General features: G+C 31.0%; 2 protein-coding genes across 2 annotated transcripts; both read right to left on the bottom strand.

Moving 5' to 3' along the window:
* Positions 1 to 1801: 1801 nt before the first annotated feature.
* On the bottom strand, positions 1802 to 12904 carry LOC143529849 (11-beta-hydroxysteroid dehydrogenase-like 2). Its single transcript, XM_077025552.1, has 6 exons — positions 12496 to 12904; positions 11241 to 11433; positions 3812 to 3897; positions 3232 to 3363; positions 2173 to 2301; positions 1802 to 2106 (listed from the first exon to the last, which is right to left on the bottom strand). Exons 1-6 carry the CDS (start codon positions 12688 to 12690, stop codon positions 1861 to 1863), a joined length of 981 nt encoding a protein of 326 aa, XP_076881667.1. The 5' UTR covers positions 12691 to 12904; the 3' UTR covers positions 1802 to 1860.
* A 2732-nt stretch (positions 12905 to 15636) lies between these two features.
* LOC143529828 (11-beta-hydroxysteroid dehydrogenase-like 6) lies at positions 15637 to 16187 on the bottom strand. Its single transcript, XM_077025531.1, has 3 exons — positions 16152 to 16187; positions 15844 to 15972; positions 15637 to 15777 (listed from the first exon to the last, which is right to left on the bottom strand). The coding sequence occupies exons 1-3, from the start codon at positions 16185 to 16187 to the stop codon at positions 15637 to 15639; spliced, it is 306 nt and encodes a 101-aa protein (XP_076881646.1).
* Between the last annotated feature and the right edge of the window lie 2955 nt (positions 16188 to 19142).

Raw genomic sequence — 19142 nt, 5'->3', positions numbered from 1 at the left:
ATTGTTGTGTTAGTTATCATATAAAAAAAATCACCAAATAATTCAAATTGAGGATTTAATGATATTAAATTATTAACCATCCATAACCAATAGAATAAACTTGTGTGGCTTACTTCATGTCTTTTTTTCCTAATCCATGCATTAGATTATAAAATTAGAAGCAAGAGCAACTGTATATTTGGTAATATCGACAAAAAAAATTGTAATACTAATAAAGTTATAGGCATTTTATCACAATTCTTTTCAATTTCAAACATGCCATCTTATTAACATATTTTACTCAATTCAAACAACACACAAGAAACTAAACAGTTGTAGTTAGTTTTATATTTGTGTGTAAATGTAAAAAAAATATAAAGAAAACATGTTCAGAACCAAAAGTAATATTTTTCTTAAAATAATCAGTTCTGACCCTAACTTATACCGACCAAACCGGTTCTTATGCGTTGCGTCGACTGACACGACCCGTTCTTTTTTCCAGTTATAAGAGAACACAAGAAGCAAATCTGACCCATTTACTTAATTGGTCGAATACAAGTTAAACTTTCCTAAAATGTTCCAAGTCATACTAAAAGTGGGCATGTTTCAAATGAAACTTGTTGTGACCCATTACACAAATCAGAGTAGAAAAAGTTGTTGCAAAGATTTTATTCACAACAAATAAGTATCTCACTGAAAACGAAACCAACATTCCTCCCATGTCTATCAAACAATTTTGAAATTCATGTATAGAATATAGAACAGACACAAATCATAATAATAATAAACAACACCCGTAATTACAACAATTTTTCTATCATTTATATTACTCAAGTATACTTTATGGCCTTAACTTGTAAGATTTTAAAAAATGAGTGTTGTGCCTATAACAAATAACACAATATCATCACCACCAAGATACTCTTCCGAGAAGATATGAATTTTGCTTTATGAATATAAATGGATATCAACAAGGGAATAAAATTTCCCATGACACCAGTGTATTTTAGGGATCAAAACAACTCATTTTCTATATTAGTTTAACCCGAAACTCTAGTTGATGCAGGTTTGTGAAATGAATAAGCACAATGAATTTCACTATCATCTAACATATGACAAAAAAGGCAAATAATTATTAGATCTGAAAGAAAGAGTACATGCATGCGCCATAATCAATCGACTATTCTTTTTGAGTGCTGAATTATGTCACTTTAGCAAAAGTTGTCAATACATATAAAAAGGTTATTATAAACAATTAATAGTAAAAAATAATCAAATAAGATGAACCATTTTCGTATTAGAGTAAAGACGAATCGTGCCACCTTCTGAATTGGTCACTAATAAACTAAAAACATACAGCGCAAATTTATACACACTAAAATGAGTGTCAAAAGGTTTACATATGTTCTTATATTTCTAATTTCTTTTACTTTATTATTATTATTATAAAATTAGAAAAAAATCATTAATATGGAATACTTAAAATTTTATAATTGTTTTAATTAGATATCTATGAAAATTTTTACTTTATTTACTACTATTAAATTAGAAATAAATCATTAATATGGAATGTTTAAAATATTTATTAATTATTTTAATTAAATAGTTTTGACTTTCAAAATTTAGCAATATTGATGTCACTTGGCAAAAAGTTGGACAATTATGTGCCATGTGGCACAACAATTGTTTTTGTGTATTATAATAGTAGATTCCCTTATTATACAGATTATATACAGATTACATATTCAAGCTTTCATATGGCAGACCACAAGGATTAAAAACAGAATGATTAAAAATAAATTTGTCGTTCAAAAATAAAAAAACATATTTATGCATAATTGGTTTATATTTAAATAAGGGGAACATCCATTAATATTGCAATTACTTGTACTTAGCTGAATAAAAGCCAAGTTGTGAGATTTTGCTTGTCTTTGATGAAATCTTTGGCCAGGTTATGAATACAAAGTTCATAGCTGAGTTGAGGATTTCAGGACATAATATCTTCCAAAGTAGCGTTGTCTTCATCCATGAAGGCACAGTTAAATATTTATCTCCCAGTTTGGTGCTGCGAACAATCGCCTTAGCGCATGTTTGAGCAGATATCTTTGGTACCCACAGCGCGTTTGACTGGTTGCATAAACATAGAAATTAAACCAAACCCTAAAAATAAGGGTGAAAGCATCAAAGAATTACCTCCTCTAATTGTTCCTCGCTGGCTAATCGTGTCTCGACCAATCCTGGAGTTACTACTGTTATATCGACATCTGAACCAACCTCGATCCTCAAAGTTTCAAAGAAACTTAGCAGTGCTTCTTTGCTTGCCTGTCACACCATTTCTAATTAGTTTAGATGACAGGAAATTTTTGTAGCTATTGTCTTTTTTTAACAAGGAACCCTTTCCTTGCTTAAAACACTTCGGATAAAAATTGTTTGGTTAAATAGTTTCTTAATATATTTAAAGCAAATGTTAATCATAGAGGTTCTTGATGTAAATCAAATTGATATTCCAAGAAATAAGAAAGAATCTAGACTAAAAATCATGGGCTTTTGAAAAAGACTTTGATTCTTCATAATTTTCATTCCTAATTTATTGAAAGGAAAAGTGGCTACTATTGGCTATATGAAAACTACTAAATAGTTAGACCTGGTACTCAATAACTACTCCACTAAGTAATACAATTTTTTTCCCTTGATCAATCGGGATTTTTTATTAACATTTAACACAAACCAAACTACATCTAGATAATGAGTAAGCGAGCAATAAGTTGCGTCGCTATCCCCCTTTTGGATCGCAAAGCCTATTCCAAAAGATAGTAAACATAACATGTATTGAAGCAATTCAAGGCACATAATAGTTCTACTCAAACTTTTTTCTAGGGATTCTAAAATCAAAACCTTTTTCATAAAATCATATATTTTTTTTATTTATAATCCTAATACGTGAAAATATGATAATATAATTAATATGAAAATATGATAATATATAACTGTACATTTTCGTGCACTGTTTCTAAAAGGCACAAAATTAGGTACACTTATTCCAGTGAGGCAGTGAGAGTGAATTTTAGTAAAAATAAAACTATTTCAATTACAAAACCTGAAAATTAAACGAAGTTACACCCTAAAAGTTGGGAGTTCAACTAATTATTTTTATAGTCGATCGAGCGATATGATGTAACTATGATTACTGAATCAAATATGGAATCAAGATAATTAAGCATATAAAACACTCGATGTTGAGTTGGTACTTACGTTATAGATGCTTACTCTTGGGGTGGCAAACCAACCCCCACAAGAACATATCGTGATTATTTTCCCTTTGGTCTTCTTTAAATGTGGAAGTGCACAATGCGTGGTGTAAACTGATCCCCAAAAGTTTACATTCTGAAATACCATAAAACATTGAGTTATATGGATAGTAATTGCATGCCATCATATAATATAGTTAATAACACAAACAAATAATATATCATTCAAACTCGTACGTACATCAAAACTAACAGACTATATAATCAATGAAATTTGTGTGACGTTCGGATTGTAAAACATTAACTAAATACGGAACTCGAATTTGAACCCAAAACAGTATATTACTAGTGTGACACAAATTACACAAGTTAATGGAACAAATAAAAGTCTCTAAAACATGTTTAAACATATAAAGAAGTTTGAACCATTTTGTGAATAATTCCAGTAATCATTTGACAACAAGAAATTATAAGCCACCAGTTTTGGTGTCCATCAGTTATCTTATATAACCTGAAATGCTGGTGTACATCAAAACTAACAAACTGTAATATAAAACTCAGAAGAGTGACAATAAGATACATACCATGACCGAAGCGTGATCGAGTACATTAGTTTGGTCTTCAAACAAACCAAATGTTGAGATTGCAGCATTGTTTACTAGGTAATCCACTGTTACAGCATATTCACAGTCAAAACTTTAAATATTTATGCAACACTCAGACAGTCCGCAGTGATAAGAATTAATTATAGCGGCCATAGATGAATAGTTTACTGTTAAAGAGCGCCCATTTATTTTAAAACCAATAATATGTTAAGAATTGTTTTACGCATTATACTATTTATTTTAACTAGAATGTATTTGGATTTTGTATTTGTTTGATATTTATTTTTGAAAGAATTGGCATTTTATAGTATTTTGTTTATTCATATTATAATGTTTTGTGCTGAATAGAAACTAATAAGGTACCACAGATCAACTTAGTCCAATACGATTTATGCTGCTTGTATTAAAAATATATCACTATTTAATTCATGGTTTATTGGATTTTAATAATCTAAACTAAATGTTACTGGCGAATAATGTAAAACTTGGAGCAACACCAACTTGAAGGACCCGAATGATTAATATGAAAAGTATAATGGTGGTACGGTAGATCTCAAGGGGCGGTTTGATGGAGATCCAAAGTTCAGGGACCAAGTTGAATAACTTGGTGTCATAATTATATTTTACTTATTATTAAATAAATTAGATGTCTAGTTTATTTGTGATTCCTAGTTTGAGTAGGATTAGAATTGTGGGTGTTATATAAACCCATAATTAGTTTTCTTTTGTTAGAGTAGAAAAGAGTAAAAAGTATTTTGTTCGTGTTTCTTATTAATGAAAAGAGTCGCATAAACGTTTTATGCAAAATCGTGTTTGGTGTTTTTGATTCACTTGTCCAAGGTTTAACAAATAATAATCTCAATTGAGTTTATTCCCTCTGGTGGTTCCAAATTCAAAAAATTGACCCTCATTGGTCCTCCGTTAAAAAGAACTTAACAGTATTATATTTTTTTTTCCGAATTTCAAAATAATGTTTTAAGGTTTTTAACAGAAAGAAATATACGAGTCGAGTGATGCACATCTTAGCTTGAAACGGTGATCCAAACGACTTGATTTTTGTTAATCGGAAGTTCAAACAACTAAATTGAAGCATTGTTTCGTCATTTTTGTGCACCGGTTCAAACAAATTTTTTAAATCTATCAAATCGTATTGTCCTTCTAATTAAAAACCTTAAAACATTAGTAAAATTTGAAATATATATATATGTTTAAGTTCAAGAAAGAAATCAAATTATTACAAGAAATGAGAGAAATGAATATAAGCAACTAGTTTTATTTTAGATTTTAAATATTTAAAAATAAATAAAAAAGATGTAAATGCAACAATAAATGCACTCTCTCTCTCTCTCCAATTAATACAACTAATATAACCATAATAAATCTCTCTATAATTAATATATCTAACTAATTTAACTATAATAATTAAAAAGATAAAAACAATACTTTAGTTTTATTTTTTGTTTACACAATCTTCATTTTATTCAACATAAATACAATTTATTCATATAATACTATTCTTTATATTAAAAAAAAGTTTCCACTCAATTTATTAGCATGTTTATTAATACTAAATATCAAAACATAATATATTTTTTTTCAATTGGTATGCATATAAAAATTATTGTCATAAATAATAATAATAATAATAATAATAATAATAATAAAATATCATACAAATTTGTCCATTAAATGTAAACAATAAATATATAACCTACACAAAGTTATATAACCTACACTTGTTTTGAACGATAAAAACGTACAACATACAAAAAGCATACAACTTACATATGTAATTCGACATCAACAATTATATAAACTACACAAAGATACACATATCCTATACATGCATAGGTTATATATTTTTCGTATGTAGGTTAAATGTTTTTTTATTCTTAGAAAACAAATGTAAGTTATATGTTTTTGTGTAGGTTGTATATTTTTTATTGACTTTTAATGCAAAACATGTGTAATATAGTTTTTTGTAATATTCATCACAATGTAACTACGTGTTGATGGATATTGATATGTTGAGTTTGAAAAAAATTGGTTTTGAATAAAAAGAAATTAATGTATGAATAAATTGTATTTGTGTAAGATAAAATTTTCGTGTGTAGGTTATATGTTTTTTGTGTGTAGGATATATGTTTTCGTGTGCATGTGTATTTTATTGATGATAAATTTCGTGTGTAGGTTAAATGTTTTTCGTGTGTAGGTTATATGTTGTCTTATTCTTAGAGCAAGTGTAGATTATACGTTTTTGTGTATGTTGTATGTTTTTTGTTGATATCTAATGCAAACACATGTAAAATAGTTTTTTGGTATTATTCATTATAATGTAAGTATGTTTTGATGGGTATTAATATATTGAGTTGGAAAAAATTAGTTTTGGATAGAAAGAAATTTTAATGTATGAATAAATTATACTTGTGTAGGATAAAAATTTAAGAAACAAAAAGTAAGTTATAAAAATAAATGAGTTCTTAATATTTTCTAATTATAATAATTTAATTAGTTATATTAATTAAATAGATAAGTATTATAATTTATTAGTTATATTAATTGAAGAAAGAGAATAATTAATATTTTCTTTATTTAGCTTTAAGCATTTAATACTTAAAACAAAATTAGTGGTCTATATTCATTTCTTACATTTCTTGCAATAATATCATTTCTCTCTTGAACATCCTATATATATATATATATAACGACGTTAAATTTTTTTTAAATGAGGGCTAATGAGGACCAAGTTTTTTGAACTTGGGACCATTAGAGGGAATAAATTTAGTTTTCATGATTATTGGTCAAAACCATTTAGTTATGAACTTATGATTGTTAAAATCCAATAAATCATTTATTACGCAACCACCCCAATTATTTTGAGACTTTTGGAACTTCAATTAATCCATAAGAAACCATGCCTGTTTTCTGCAACAATGCGGACATGTTTTTGTTGTGATATGAAAGTTATTTTGATCTAAAATAGATTAAAGAGTGTCAAAAATGTAAATTACGTACTCTGAGATTTGACAGCTAATAATCTACTCCTAAGTCTATGTTTAATGGCGAATTGATATAACTCACCAAATTGTGAAACACAGAAAATAGATATTGAATAACTCTAAATAAATTATAGAGGAAATATAACTTAAAAACCCATATTTACAAATAGCTCGTGTTCCTCTAGATGAACTCTAACTCAGTTACATCGTGTATGTGTCTCTAATGTCTAACCATAACCCGGTTTATATAAACCAACCTAACTTGCTAACCAAGACATTACCGAATATAATAAAACTCTAATTGCCACCTCCATAAACCCATTACATATTAATGAATCACATGGGCTTAATAGGTCCAATCTGGTCATCTACACGTGACAGACCTATTAAGATGGAAATTACGCCCAACACATGTAGCCTACCTATTACAAGAGTTGAACGTTCAACCAGGGTCGGCTCCGAGAAAGCTAAAAACGTTTTGGGACTTAAGTAAAAGAAGTATTTTGTTGGGTTTAAACAATTTAATTTTTATATGAGTTTACTTGGTTATAATTTGGGTTGTGTAAAAAACTTATGTATAAAAATAAGATTAAATATGTCTCAAATGAGACTAGAACCATAACCTTTTGGTTAGGAGTAATACCCATTTGCTACTAGATCAAGCTAGTGGTTATGTAATTGAGTTTAAACATTAAATATACATATTGTTTTTAATAAAAATACATATAATTTTAAAAAAAAAATTGACCCTAACAGGGTGTCGGGCTTGTGACCGTCGATCACCTAGCCACCCCTAAGGGCCAGCTATGCGCCAACCTCTAAAGAAAGGTAGTACTTATTACACCACTAGATACCACGAAGAAAATTAAAAAAATGATATTTAATGTTAAAGTACATAACACAAATTTGGTGAAGTTGATAGTAAATGAATGTTAAAGGTGGTACTCATCACCCTTTTTTGTTTTCATTCAAAACTACGCATTTCTTCAGTCCTATTTTGAAATCATTCGGATGGTATTTCTTTTGAAACTTGTAAAAAGCACAATACTTTCTGAACGATCAATAAACCGAATCATGCGGATACACCTATTGGATGAAGGGGAAACCCACCACATGAATACCCACTATGGTAAACCTTTGGCTTATGCACAACAATTTGTCATGAACGAGAATTGAACTGACACACTTCTGACTTCCCTAGAGAAAGTTACTGGATAACACTAGAGCAATATTCCCATGGTGTAAAACATTAACTTTGTTTTCTTTAGAACGATAACTGTTTTATAGTTTGCAAATAACTCTCCCTCACTTAATTGTGTGTTAACCCCTCTCATAATTAAACATTTCGATGCTACTCTTTAAATCTTGATGTGAGAAAACCTTTTTTAATGAGAAATAGCAAATGGTATGGATGTTCTATTGTGAAAAAACGTGCACGTACTAGAAAATAACCTAAAACTTGCACAGCCATCAAAACCTTTTGTTAAATATCACCCTTTGCGAATGAGTATTTCTGTTGATGGTTAAAATGTTTAGCTATAATAACTCAGTTAGTACGTAACACAGTGACTCTTGATCAGCCAAGTTGCTTTTGATACACACTTACTATTCAAAAACCAAGTTGTTTATCTTTTTGTGTCAATCACAGCTGCCCTTAATGGACTAATTTACTACAGATGCACACATAATACGTACCCATCAAACTTCCCAACAACCATGCAAATCCGATGCAATTTCAAAAGCTTTTAAATGATAATAAAAAAAAATAGGAGTGTTGCTCCTAGGGTAGTAATTAACTAGCAAAATAATTTATATAGTATTCCTTATTCTTTTTAAAGATTTATGTTTTATTGCAAAATATAAGTATTTCTTAACATCGAAATATATATCTTATAAGAATGTTGTATTGATATTATATGACGTTTAACATTTTCAAAAATACACATTACTAATATTTTACATCAAATATATTATTTTTGAGAAAAATATATTAAAAAATAAAAGGAAATACAAAGTCCCTCATGTGAGGGTTACATGAACTTGTTTAACAAAAAAAAATTAACTAGGTTAGAATGAAGAATAAAAATAGTAATATAATTTTAACTCGAAACTCTAATTTATTAAAATACTAGTTTAGTTACCCGTGTAGCACACGGGATAGAATAAGTAATTGTTTTAAATAACAACATAATGTGAAATACAAAAAAATGTATCACATATATAAAGATATATTATACAGTAAAAAAGTTACACATTACGCAATTTGGAAATAAAAAGTTGCTAGAAAATTCATAAATCATAAATTATTTCTTTGTTATTTTCTATATTAAAACTTAGTTGTAAATGACAACTTTTTTAAACCAGCTCGTGGACCAAAACTCATTCTAATCTTAAAATTTTTTGACATTAACAATGTTTGATACTTTAATCGGTTAAAGAAACTCACCCGTTTCGTATTGGTTAATTATAAAAATCTAATATTAATAACTAATGCAATACATTTTATATCAAACAAATTAACATATTTATGATGGTATTAATTCTTTTAAATTATGATGGAATTACTAAAAATTGAAAATGAAATATTAAAAAGAGAAATGTAGTTAATGTGAGAAAGATGAGGGAAACTATTGGATTAAAACCGCATATTTCGATAAAGTACCATAGGGACGAAAACCATAACTCACTCAATAATAATAGATTGAAAAGAAAAAAAGATAAAATATAAAACTATTAATAAGAAAAAGAAATGTATATTTAACATGAGAGAAATAGAAAATTTTTGTAAGGATCACTCATGTGTAATGGCATATGGCATTAAGACCCGTGTAGAATACGAGTTAGAATAAATAAATTTGTTTATATAATAACACAATGTAATATGTCCAATGATATGAAGATATAATATATGGTAGAATAAATTACATATTACACAATACGGAAATAGAAAGTTGTTGAAAATTAATAAATCTCTAAATATTTTTTTGTATACAATATTTGTAATTTTAACCTACATATCAAAATCAGTAGTTTCGTTTTGTTTTTTATTTCAACTTTAGATAATGAAACACATCACTTACCATGCGTTAAAACAGGCTGTCTCAAAAACAAATCAAACCAACTACAGTGATTAACTGTAGCTTTTATTAATCTTCATTGCAAAACAAACATAAAGTTAAAATTTCTTTATTTGAAATTAATTATTTTATCTAAATTAACGTGAAAATCTGTTACTTATAAAGGCTTAATATTAATAACTAATACACCATATTTATATAAAACTAAATAATATATTTATGTTTGTATTAAAATTTTAAATTAAAAAATAATTGTTAAAAAGAGAAAATAATTGATTAAGAAGAAAAAAAGAGTTAAATATAAAACTATTAATAAAAAGGGAAATGCATTTAATAAGAGAGAGAGGTGGGAAAATTTTGTAAGAAGCTATCTTATATAATGCCATGTGGCATTAAGAACCTTTATTTATTATATAGTATAGATTCTTTTTTTAGATTGAAATGGTTAAAGAGAGGAAGTCACAACGACCAAACAATAATTTACTCTTATAACAAGTTATAAGATGTAGGGAAGGACCCTTTTAAAACAAAAACAACCACTTGTATAGTTTTAAGGGCAAACTCACATAGCATTTAGCCTGCTTTTAAATTTACACTACTTTGCTTGATGCTATAACATGAACACTTGAGAGGAACACCATCTTATCTAATCATTTTGTACTATATTGTAAGTTATGTGTGTGTAATTACGGTGGGAATATTAGTGGAGTGGAAAGAGAGGATACGATGTGGCCAACTACAAGGAGAGCGAGTGAGATGAAAGAAGAGAGGGACATAAGATGAGTTAATGAAATTATTTTTAATATCGTTAAAAATAAATAAGTTTCTAATATAGAACTAGTTGTTTTAAACCCGCACGCTGCGTCGGAGACATTGCAAGAACTCGGTCAGTATGAGTTCGTTTTGTTACGTTATTGGCTCACACAATTCTAAAAAACTTACGGGCTGTTTTTGTAACTTAATGCAACTTGAGTGTTATCATATTAAAAAGTTGTGAGATTAACTGTGGAATTAATGGAGCTATAGGTTATCATATTAAAAAGTAGTTGTGGGTTAATTGTGTAACTACATGAAAGTTGTGAGGCGTCATATCTGAATAGGGGTGCAGGGTACCAGTTGTGCAACTTTATGAAACTTGTGGGTTATATGTACATATTACTAGACAGGTTAAAATAAAAGGTGAAAATATAACACAATAAATATGGTTAATTTGACATATATTTTGGCATCTTTATTATCCAAGAACAAAGCTGATGTTATCAAATCATATGCAGTTAACCCTTTCGAAAACAATAACAAGGAAAATGAATAATATAAAGATGGTGTACTTACATCTACCGAAATGCTTGATGGTTTGATCAACAAGTCTGTTACATTCATCAAGCTTGGAAACATCAGCAGGTATCACAATCACATTTGGGGATCCGATTGCACGCGCATGTTGTGCTACAAGATCAAGTTGTTTCTCTCGTCTGGCAACTAAGGCTAGACATGCTCCTTCTTTCGCAAACTCAATCGCCAAATGCTTCAAAAAATTCAAATTATTTAATCATATATATGTGTATATATGTATATATATATATATATATATATTCTCGTCGTACGCAGTGACGGATCCAGGAAATTTTTTCATAGGGGTCGGAAATATTTTGTATCCGTACACAGTTAATCATCGCTATATAATTTTTTTTGGTCCGGTTCGACCATCCGGTCGGGTCGAATTGCGTCGGTCATATATATAGAAAAAATTGATAATCAAACAAAACATTATATAACAAAAAAAGTACGAGAAACTTCATTATAAATGCATAATTATTGAACAAAATATCTAGCTTTGTTCTATACGAGCTTTCATTTTCTGATATCTAACCAAAATATCATCTAGTTTGATATTTATAAGCAGGTTTTTTCTCAATGAAACAAATAAAACCATCGTTAAACTCTCATCACCCACATGATTACGCAAATCGGACTTCACGTACTCCATCGCCGAAAGCAAATTTCAACGCTTACGGTTGCAATGGATAATAATGATACGAGAGCTAACTTCAATTAACGAATAAACAATACACCAATGCAAATGAAGTAAGTGAGCAAAATAATGTATAGTCGAAACATTTTTTTTAGATTAAAACGTTTAATCCATTTAATTCACCTGACCTATTATTTCCGCTATCATGCTCCTTTTTTTTAATTAGCTTAAATGTAGATTAAGTTGTGAGTTTGAGACTTGTGCTTAAAAATTGAACATAGATTAATTGAGCATTTGAGCTTAAACTTGTATTTTAATTGTTTTCTATTAAACTCAAATTTAGTTGGTATATTATTTATATAACTAAAGTTGTAAATATGTAAAAAAAAATTATTAGGGCCGGTCTTAAATTTCATAAGGTTGTTCTCGAAATTCCAACAGGGTTGTTGTGTCGTTCTCGAAATCATACAGGGGTCGGGACAAAATTATTACATGAGTCGGTCGGGATTTTAATACATATATACTTGTAAAAAAAATTTTCACAAGGGTCGGCCGACTCCCCTACTCAAAGGATGGGTACGCCATTGATCGTACGTATATAAATAAACTCATTACCTCGCCGATACCAGTTGAAGCACCGGTGATGAGTATAACTTTTCCTTTGACTTCTTCGGGATACACATATTTGTAGCAAAACCTCAAGAGATTGAACAACGAAAAGGCAGGAACTAAGATGGTGAACAAGATGATCGAAACAAGAGGAAAAACGACATTTAATATCGTGTGAATCATATCAATTGGTGTGTTCATGTAAAATATATGAGAAAACTAAAACTGGATACGAACATATAAAGTGAGACGGAACTTATTAAATAAACCAACACAACAAAGAAATTTATAGGTAGTCATTAATTGTTGCCCATGTCACACCCATGACACATGACTAAAGTAGAACGTGTGAGGAATACTGTTGCTCTACTATCATGTAATATTTTGAAAATTGCAAAAAATGGCCATGTGGTTTTAATTTTGCTTTGAAGCACATGAAAACTTTAAAGGATCTTATCAATCATTGGGCGCAAAGTGTTACCTAAAGTACGATAGGAATTCTTGGTCGATTATATATAAAATCAAATCATAACTCGCTATGGGGTGTGCATGTGTGTGTGTGTATTTTACGGCTACTTGGATTACTGATGGGTCACTTACCCATAAAGTGTAGAGTAGATGGGGGATCGAATTCAAAACCTTCTCATTGACGATATTGTATACTTGTATAGGCAATAAGTGCTCAAACAGAGGATAAAAACATGAAAATTGGCCGGTATCGTTGGTTGATTATGAATGTCAAGGACAGTGTAGGTGTGGTAAAACGTCAAGTTGTTACCATATACATTACTACATGACTAGGTAATTATGACTAATAAAAACGATTGTAAATCTTGTAAGTTAATACTAAAACGGGTCAGTTGAAAGTTAATTAAATGATTGAGTCAAGGTCTAAGCATATGGGTTATGGTTTTTTGTTTATATTAGGAGTTGTTAATTTTTGGTATAAATAGATGGGTAGGGGTATATGTTACTCAAAGTATCAAGTCTTTGCAAGTTTTTTGTTATATTATAATTGTGTCGTGGCGTTCCACAAATTCTGAAATTTTTTTCTAAGTAATCTGTTCATCATTGTGTCTTGAATTGGGGTCAACAATTGGTATCGGAGAGCAGGGCATTCCGTGGGACAAAGCTAGGGTTGTTCGCAATCAACATGCTATTACATTTAATTGCAGCAGGGAAGCAAGATTCGGCTGATTAATATAAACAAAAGCGAGTTAAGAAGAAAGTACAACAAGAAAATAACTAAAAAAGAATGATCGGCAAGTCCAAAAGCGAGTTAAGCAGGTAAGTAAGCAAGAACAAATCAAGAAAGTTAGCAAGAAAGCTAATCCTACACAGCAGGTTGATCAGAAGCAAGTAATTAGCAATACAACAAAGTCAAAAGCAAAAAAGAAAAGAAAGCAAAAGAGTAAGCAAGGAAAAAAATAAGGAAAGAAAGAAAAAAAGGAAAAAGAAGCAATAAAGTATGAAGAACAAGCAAGAAGCAAGAACGACAAGACCCATGTGGTTCAATCGCGTAGAAGATTAAGAGAACGAGTAATATAATCACTTATACAAGCGTGCGTATATCAAGGATGCCATGGCCGTAACCAAACATAGCATGTTTAAAGTAGTTCTAAGCATGTTTATGCATTAAATTGGAATGCTACATTAATATCAAACATGTTAAAAGTTAGAGAAGGCTAAAAAGGGTGCTATTAGCATCTAATAAAGAACCTATGTCATGTTATGAACCTACCTTATAGCGTACTGTTAAAAGTTAGAGAGAAGGCTAAAAGTGTTCTACTAGTAGGGTTGTAAACGAACCAAACCAAACAAGACCTTGTGCGTGTTCGTGTGTTAAGCTTTCGTCGAATAAACAGACAGTTCACGAACACTTTCCGAACGAAAATTCTTGTCTATGTTCGTTCATTAAGGGAATTCATCTTGTTCATGTTCATTTGTGTCCGTTCGTTAATATTGTAAACTGGCACTAATGAACACTATCGGACACAAACAGGCGTAACCGAGCGCTAAAGGACAATAACATACACTAATGGACATACGAACATAGATGGCCCTAATGGGAAAACAAACAAAAACGACACTAATGAACAACTAAACATAAACGATTACATATTGATTCAAAAATATAAAGTAGTAGCAATAGTAATATTGTCATTGTATGATTGTATCTTAATGTTTTTACACATGGGCCTCGGGTATTTTGCTGGGTAGAGTAAGTGGGCTTTGGTGCCACCATTTGAATGGCCCAGTCACATCTATATGGGCTAGACTTGTCATATGACTCATATCAGATGCACATTGATAAAGAGAGAGGATGGAAAATGAAAGAGAAGAAAATTAAACAAGTTTAAATCGCCACAAACATGATGGCAAAGTCGATTACAAGTTCGATCGCAAATATGATTAATCATAAAGTCCGTCACGTATGTAGAAACTCGTTTGTTTGTCCTTAAAATTTGCCGCAAATTCATTTCGATGGCTAATGATAGTGGCAAATCTTATTTTAGATGAGAATTTTGCAACCATTTTTGGGTCCCGAATCATTCACGCGTCACAAAAACCCTATTCTTGGCTAATATTTTTTTTAGAAATGGGAAGTTTTCCCATCTGATGACGGTTTTTGGGTAAGAATTGAAGTTGTTTTGCTTTACGGGTGTTCTGTAAACGACATTCACGTAAGTTTTCTAGTTTCGTAAGTCACATTGATCACTGATTTCACAAAAAGGCAAAACCCCGCAAGCTTTTTCGTGTTTAACGCCCTACAATCCTAAACACTTTCGTGAATGCCATTTTACCAAACACCCATATACCAAACAATTCATTCTTTGCTAGTGTAATATGTAGTAATTAACTCATTATTTTTTTCCCATTTAACAACTTGCTTAACTTTAAATCTTATCTTTAATAGCATAACTTCAATAGACTTTTGATGCAATTACAAAACACCCTTAAGTACAGTTCTCTTAAGATAGTTTACATGGGCTTGCCACTTATAAAAAAAAACCTCCATTAAATAATGCAATTCATTGTACCTGATATTAATAATTAAGTTGAATAAAATCCAGGGTATTTGAGTTTCTTATTGATGAAATCTTTGGACAGGATATAAACACAAAGTGCATAAACAAGTTGAGAATTTCAGGACATAATATCTTCCATAGTAGTACTGTCTTCGCCCCACAAAGGCATGATCAAATATTTATCTCCGCGTTTAGAGCTACTAACAATGGCCTTGGCGCACGTTACAGCTGATAGCCTTGGTACCCATAGCGCGTTTGCCTAGTAGTATAAACCAAGAAATCAAAATTACGAAAACTAATGAGGATGGATGCATCAATGACATACCTCCTTTAACAATTCCTCGTTGGTTAATCGTGTACCGACCAATCCTGGAGTTACTACTGTTATATCAACATCTGAACCGACTTCGTTCCTTAGAGTTTCAAAGAAACCTAGCAGTGCCTCTTTACTTGCCTGTCACAACATTTGCAAATGGTTAACGATTAATCATAAGTTTTGAATATGTACGTTTGAAGAGCGCCATTTACGTTAACTATGATTACGTAATCAAATACTATGGATCGTCATAAGCACGTATATATATATAAACTTACAAAACATTCAATGTTTGTACTTACGCTATAGATGCTTACTCTCGGGGTGGCAAACCAACCCCCACAAGAACACATCGTGATTATTTTTCCCTTGTTTCTTCTTAAATGTGGAAGTGCAAAACGTTTTGTGTAAACTGACCCCCAAAAGTTTACATCATGAAATACATAAAACATTAAATAATAGGTCATTATATAAAGTTTTTTTTTACTAAATTGTTATATATCATAGAAACATCCAAACGATTTTACAATGAAGTGGCAGGTAAGCGGGCAACAAGCTGCGCCACAACCACCTTTTGGATAGCATGTCCAATCCTACTAAAAACAAAGTTTCGATTCTTATGGGCCGATACGTTATTAAGCGCAACTTTCTGAACCCTATTCAAAAGGTCCACGGAATCCGGAACTAAGAAACCAAAAGTGTCAAAGGAAAAGGGGAAAAACACGTGTTGATTCTCCAAACAAGCTCTCTCGTGTTTAGCAACCTTGCCCGATGCTGCCTGGCCTGCTACAAACCCATTGTCCCTAATCCCAACAAGAGGGGACACTCCTGTGAGGTCGACACAAGCGTATTTTCTCCCTACCCACCCAAAAACAAGAATATCGGCCGGTCGTAATGTAAATCTTCCTTCTTGAGGATCCGTAAGAAAGTTAACGGGGGCTTCATTTTTAGCCGAAATTCCGGCTCATTTAAGAACATCCCTCACAAAATACATATTATTCAAACGGGTAAAACAACTGGTAATTCTACTTATAATATAATCATCATAAGTTGTTGATGGTTTGTTTTATTGTATTTAGGCTATATACATTGTAAAATTTTACATTAAGGGGCTATTTGGTATCTCTACACTAGTAAGTACTCAAACACGGAGGAGGTGGTGGTGGGTCGATCAGGAGATGGTGTTCTTAGAAGAGGCATTCAATCCGTACTGAAATCAATGATTTAAACATAGAGTATATATGTAACATATTAAAATCTCTAAAACATATTTAATTGACTAAAGAAGTTTGAAGAGAAAAAAATGTTGATCAGTTCTTCATGTAAGTAATAAAAACATGATAAATATATTAAACCTATGAACCTGTTACAGCATGGAGAGTAGTAACCGTAGCAGAGTATGAGATAGTCGACATGTTTGTCATCTTGATCGAGTTCCCCTTTAGGATGTATAGTTAAGGATGGTTAGGATTCTTGAGAGGAACCCGGATTATAAGAGAGAGAAGACACATGATTTTCTTATGTGTGTGAGATTAGGTTATGATGTTAATTTATTCTCTCTATATATACACCCAAGGGGAAACCATTTATTAGCTATTAAGAGTAATATGGTCCATCAACAATTACCAAGCTAATATATAATAAGGTATAATTAATTATTTTGATCTATTATTATATAAATGATAATGATGGCCATATAAAAAATATATAAAATATATTTATTCTTACATTCTTCCACTTGGCCAAGTAATCATTTATTATGAGTATTAGATAAACCTGATCTGGAGTTAACACTCATTTTAGTTTTAAACTCAAACTAGAGTAGAGAAATACAACCATTAAGTTGAACATCAGCTCAAGACCCCCATTAATCATACTGCAGTCCTTATTTAAAACCTAAGTGTTTTGGACAAAAATCTGCTATGGATCAAGTATCCAAATCTGTTATGTGAGGTAAGGTGCTAATTCGATAACGACAAGTATATAAGCGTAATATTGGTGAACACAAAGGTTTGATCACGAGGGAAAAAGCCCTTAACCAAGATAGTCTTACTTCGGTCAAAACTTATCAAGGTAATCGTTGGTAAAATAACTCCGGTCAAGGATTAATAAGATAATCTTTGGTCGAAGCACTTTAGTCAATGATCAACAAGGTAACCTTTGGTCGATGAGTATATGGTTATGGTGGTCTCCGGCACAAAAAACCCTTGGACGGTGAAAACTATCACCGTCAATTATATTGATAAATAAAAGGTGATTACAAGTGTTTGTGGAGTATATGATCGAGATTACAAAGAAAGCTAGTGTGTAGAGAGAGTATTTGCTTATGCTCTAGTGTGTGTGTAAGTACATGTGTTTACCTACTCGATCAAATCTCGTTTAAATAAGATAATAATAATAACAACATTTCCTATCTATCCGGAAGTCCTCCACTTAGCCACTCCACGACCTTTGACCACGTGACAATAGCCATCCAGTAGCGAGATAAGCGGAAGAATGAGTCTCATAGCCGTTGTTGATATTTGCACGTTCATCTTCATATGAAATCATCCATTAACAGTTATATTGAAGTAGGATCCTGGATCCACGTTCCAGCCATAGGATGTCCCGTGAGGATAACTCGTACAAGTACGTCTTAAAGTTGCTATACCTGCCTAACACATCACCATACTAAATGCAATCATTAGTAAACAAGTAATACCGAGGATCGTCGATCCTTTATATCCTGATATATATTTCAAGGATAAACTATCCATACGACAGTCAAGGATAAAGGATCCTCAGTGTAAAAATCATGTCCTAACAATTGCCCCCAAAATGGCGGGTGACAGTGGAACACAGCTGTCATTTTGAAATTTAAACATGCTGTGAAAACTGATAGATGGGACGGTTTTGCCAGGATATTTACCATTTAGCCCTCAAGGTTAATTATAACCGTCTATATATGCCGCCCTATATCTTTTATTATAAACACGCCTTCATCCGACGCATCAGGTATCCTGTCACACCCCATTTTAGGGCCTAGGCGTGTGACCAATAGTTGGTACCGGTTTTGTAAATAAATCAGAGTTGCAGGTTTTATATCAGCGGGAGTCTTTAATAAAATATTATTACTTTGAAAACTTATTAAAAAGTCGGGTTTCAATACCCATTTGATGTTTCAAAACACATTTCTTTAGAAACATAATTTATAATATATCTGAGCCACCAGATAACATCTAATGACTATAACTCAAATCTTTTATTCCTCATTGCTTGTATATTCTAACCTTTCTTGTTCCCCTGTAACATGGGGGAATATACGTCAG

The sequence above is a fragment of the Bidens hawaiensis genome, unplaced genomic scaffold, assembly GCF_021521415.1.
Source record: "Bidens hawaiensis isolate Kalapana, Puna unplaced genomic scaffold, B.hawaiensis_p1.1 tig00008759_1, whole genome shotgun sequence".
NCBI lineage: Eukaryota > Viridiplantae > Streptophyta > Magnoliopsida > Asterales > Asteraceae > Bidens > Bidens hawaiensis.
The sequence above is the reverse complement of the archived record's forward strand: the minus strand, read 5'-3'. Positions and strand labels throughout refer to the sequence as shown.

Coding starts and splice junctions, on each gene's coding strand:
- LOC143529849 (XM_077025552.1), bottom strand. CDS start 12,690: ATGAACACACCAATTGATATGATTCACACGATATTAAATGTCGTTTTT. Junction 11,434..12,495: donor CTTCAACTGGTATCGGCGAG/GTAATGAGTTTA, acceptor AATTTTTTGAAG/CATTTGGCGATTGAGTTTGC. Junction 3,898..11,240: donor CATCAAGCATTTCGGTAGAT/GTAAGTACACCA, acceptor ATGCTGTAACAG/TGGATTACCTAGTAAACAAT.
- LOC143529828 (XM_077025531.1), bottom strand. CDS start 16,187: ATGTGTTCTTGTGGGGGTTGGTTTGCCACCCCGAGA. Junction 15,973..16,151: donor GTTGGTTTGCCACCCCGAGA/GTAAGCATCTAT, acceptor ATGTTGTGACAG/GCAAGTAAAGAGGCACTGCT. Junction 15,778..15,843: donor ACGAGGAATTGTTAAAGGAG/GTATGTCATTGA, acceptor TTATACTACTAG/GCAAACGCGCTATGGGTACC.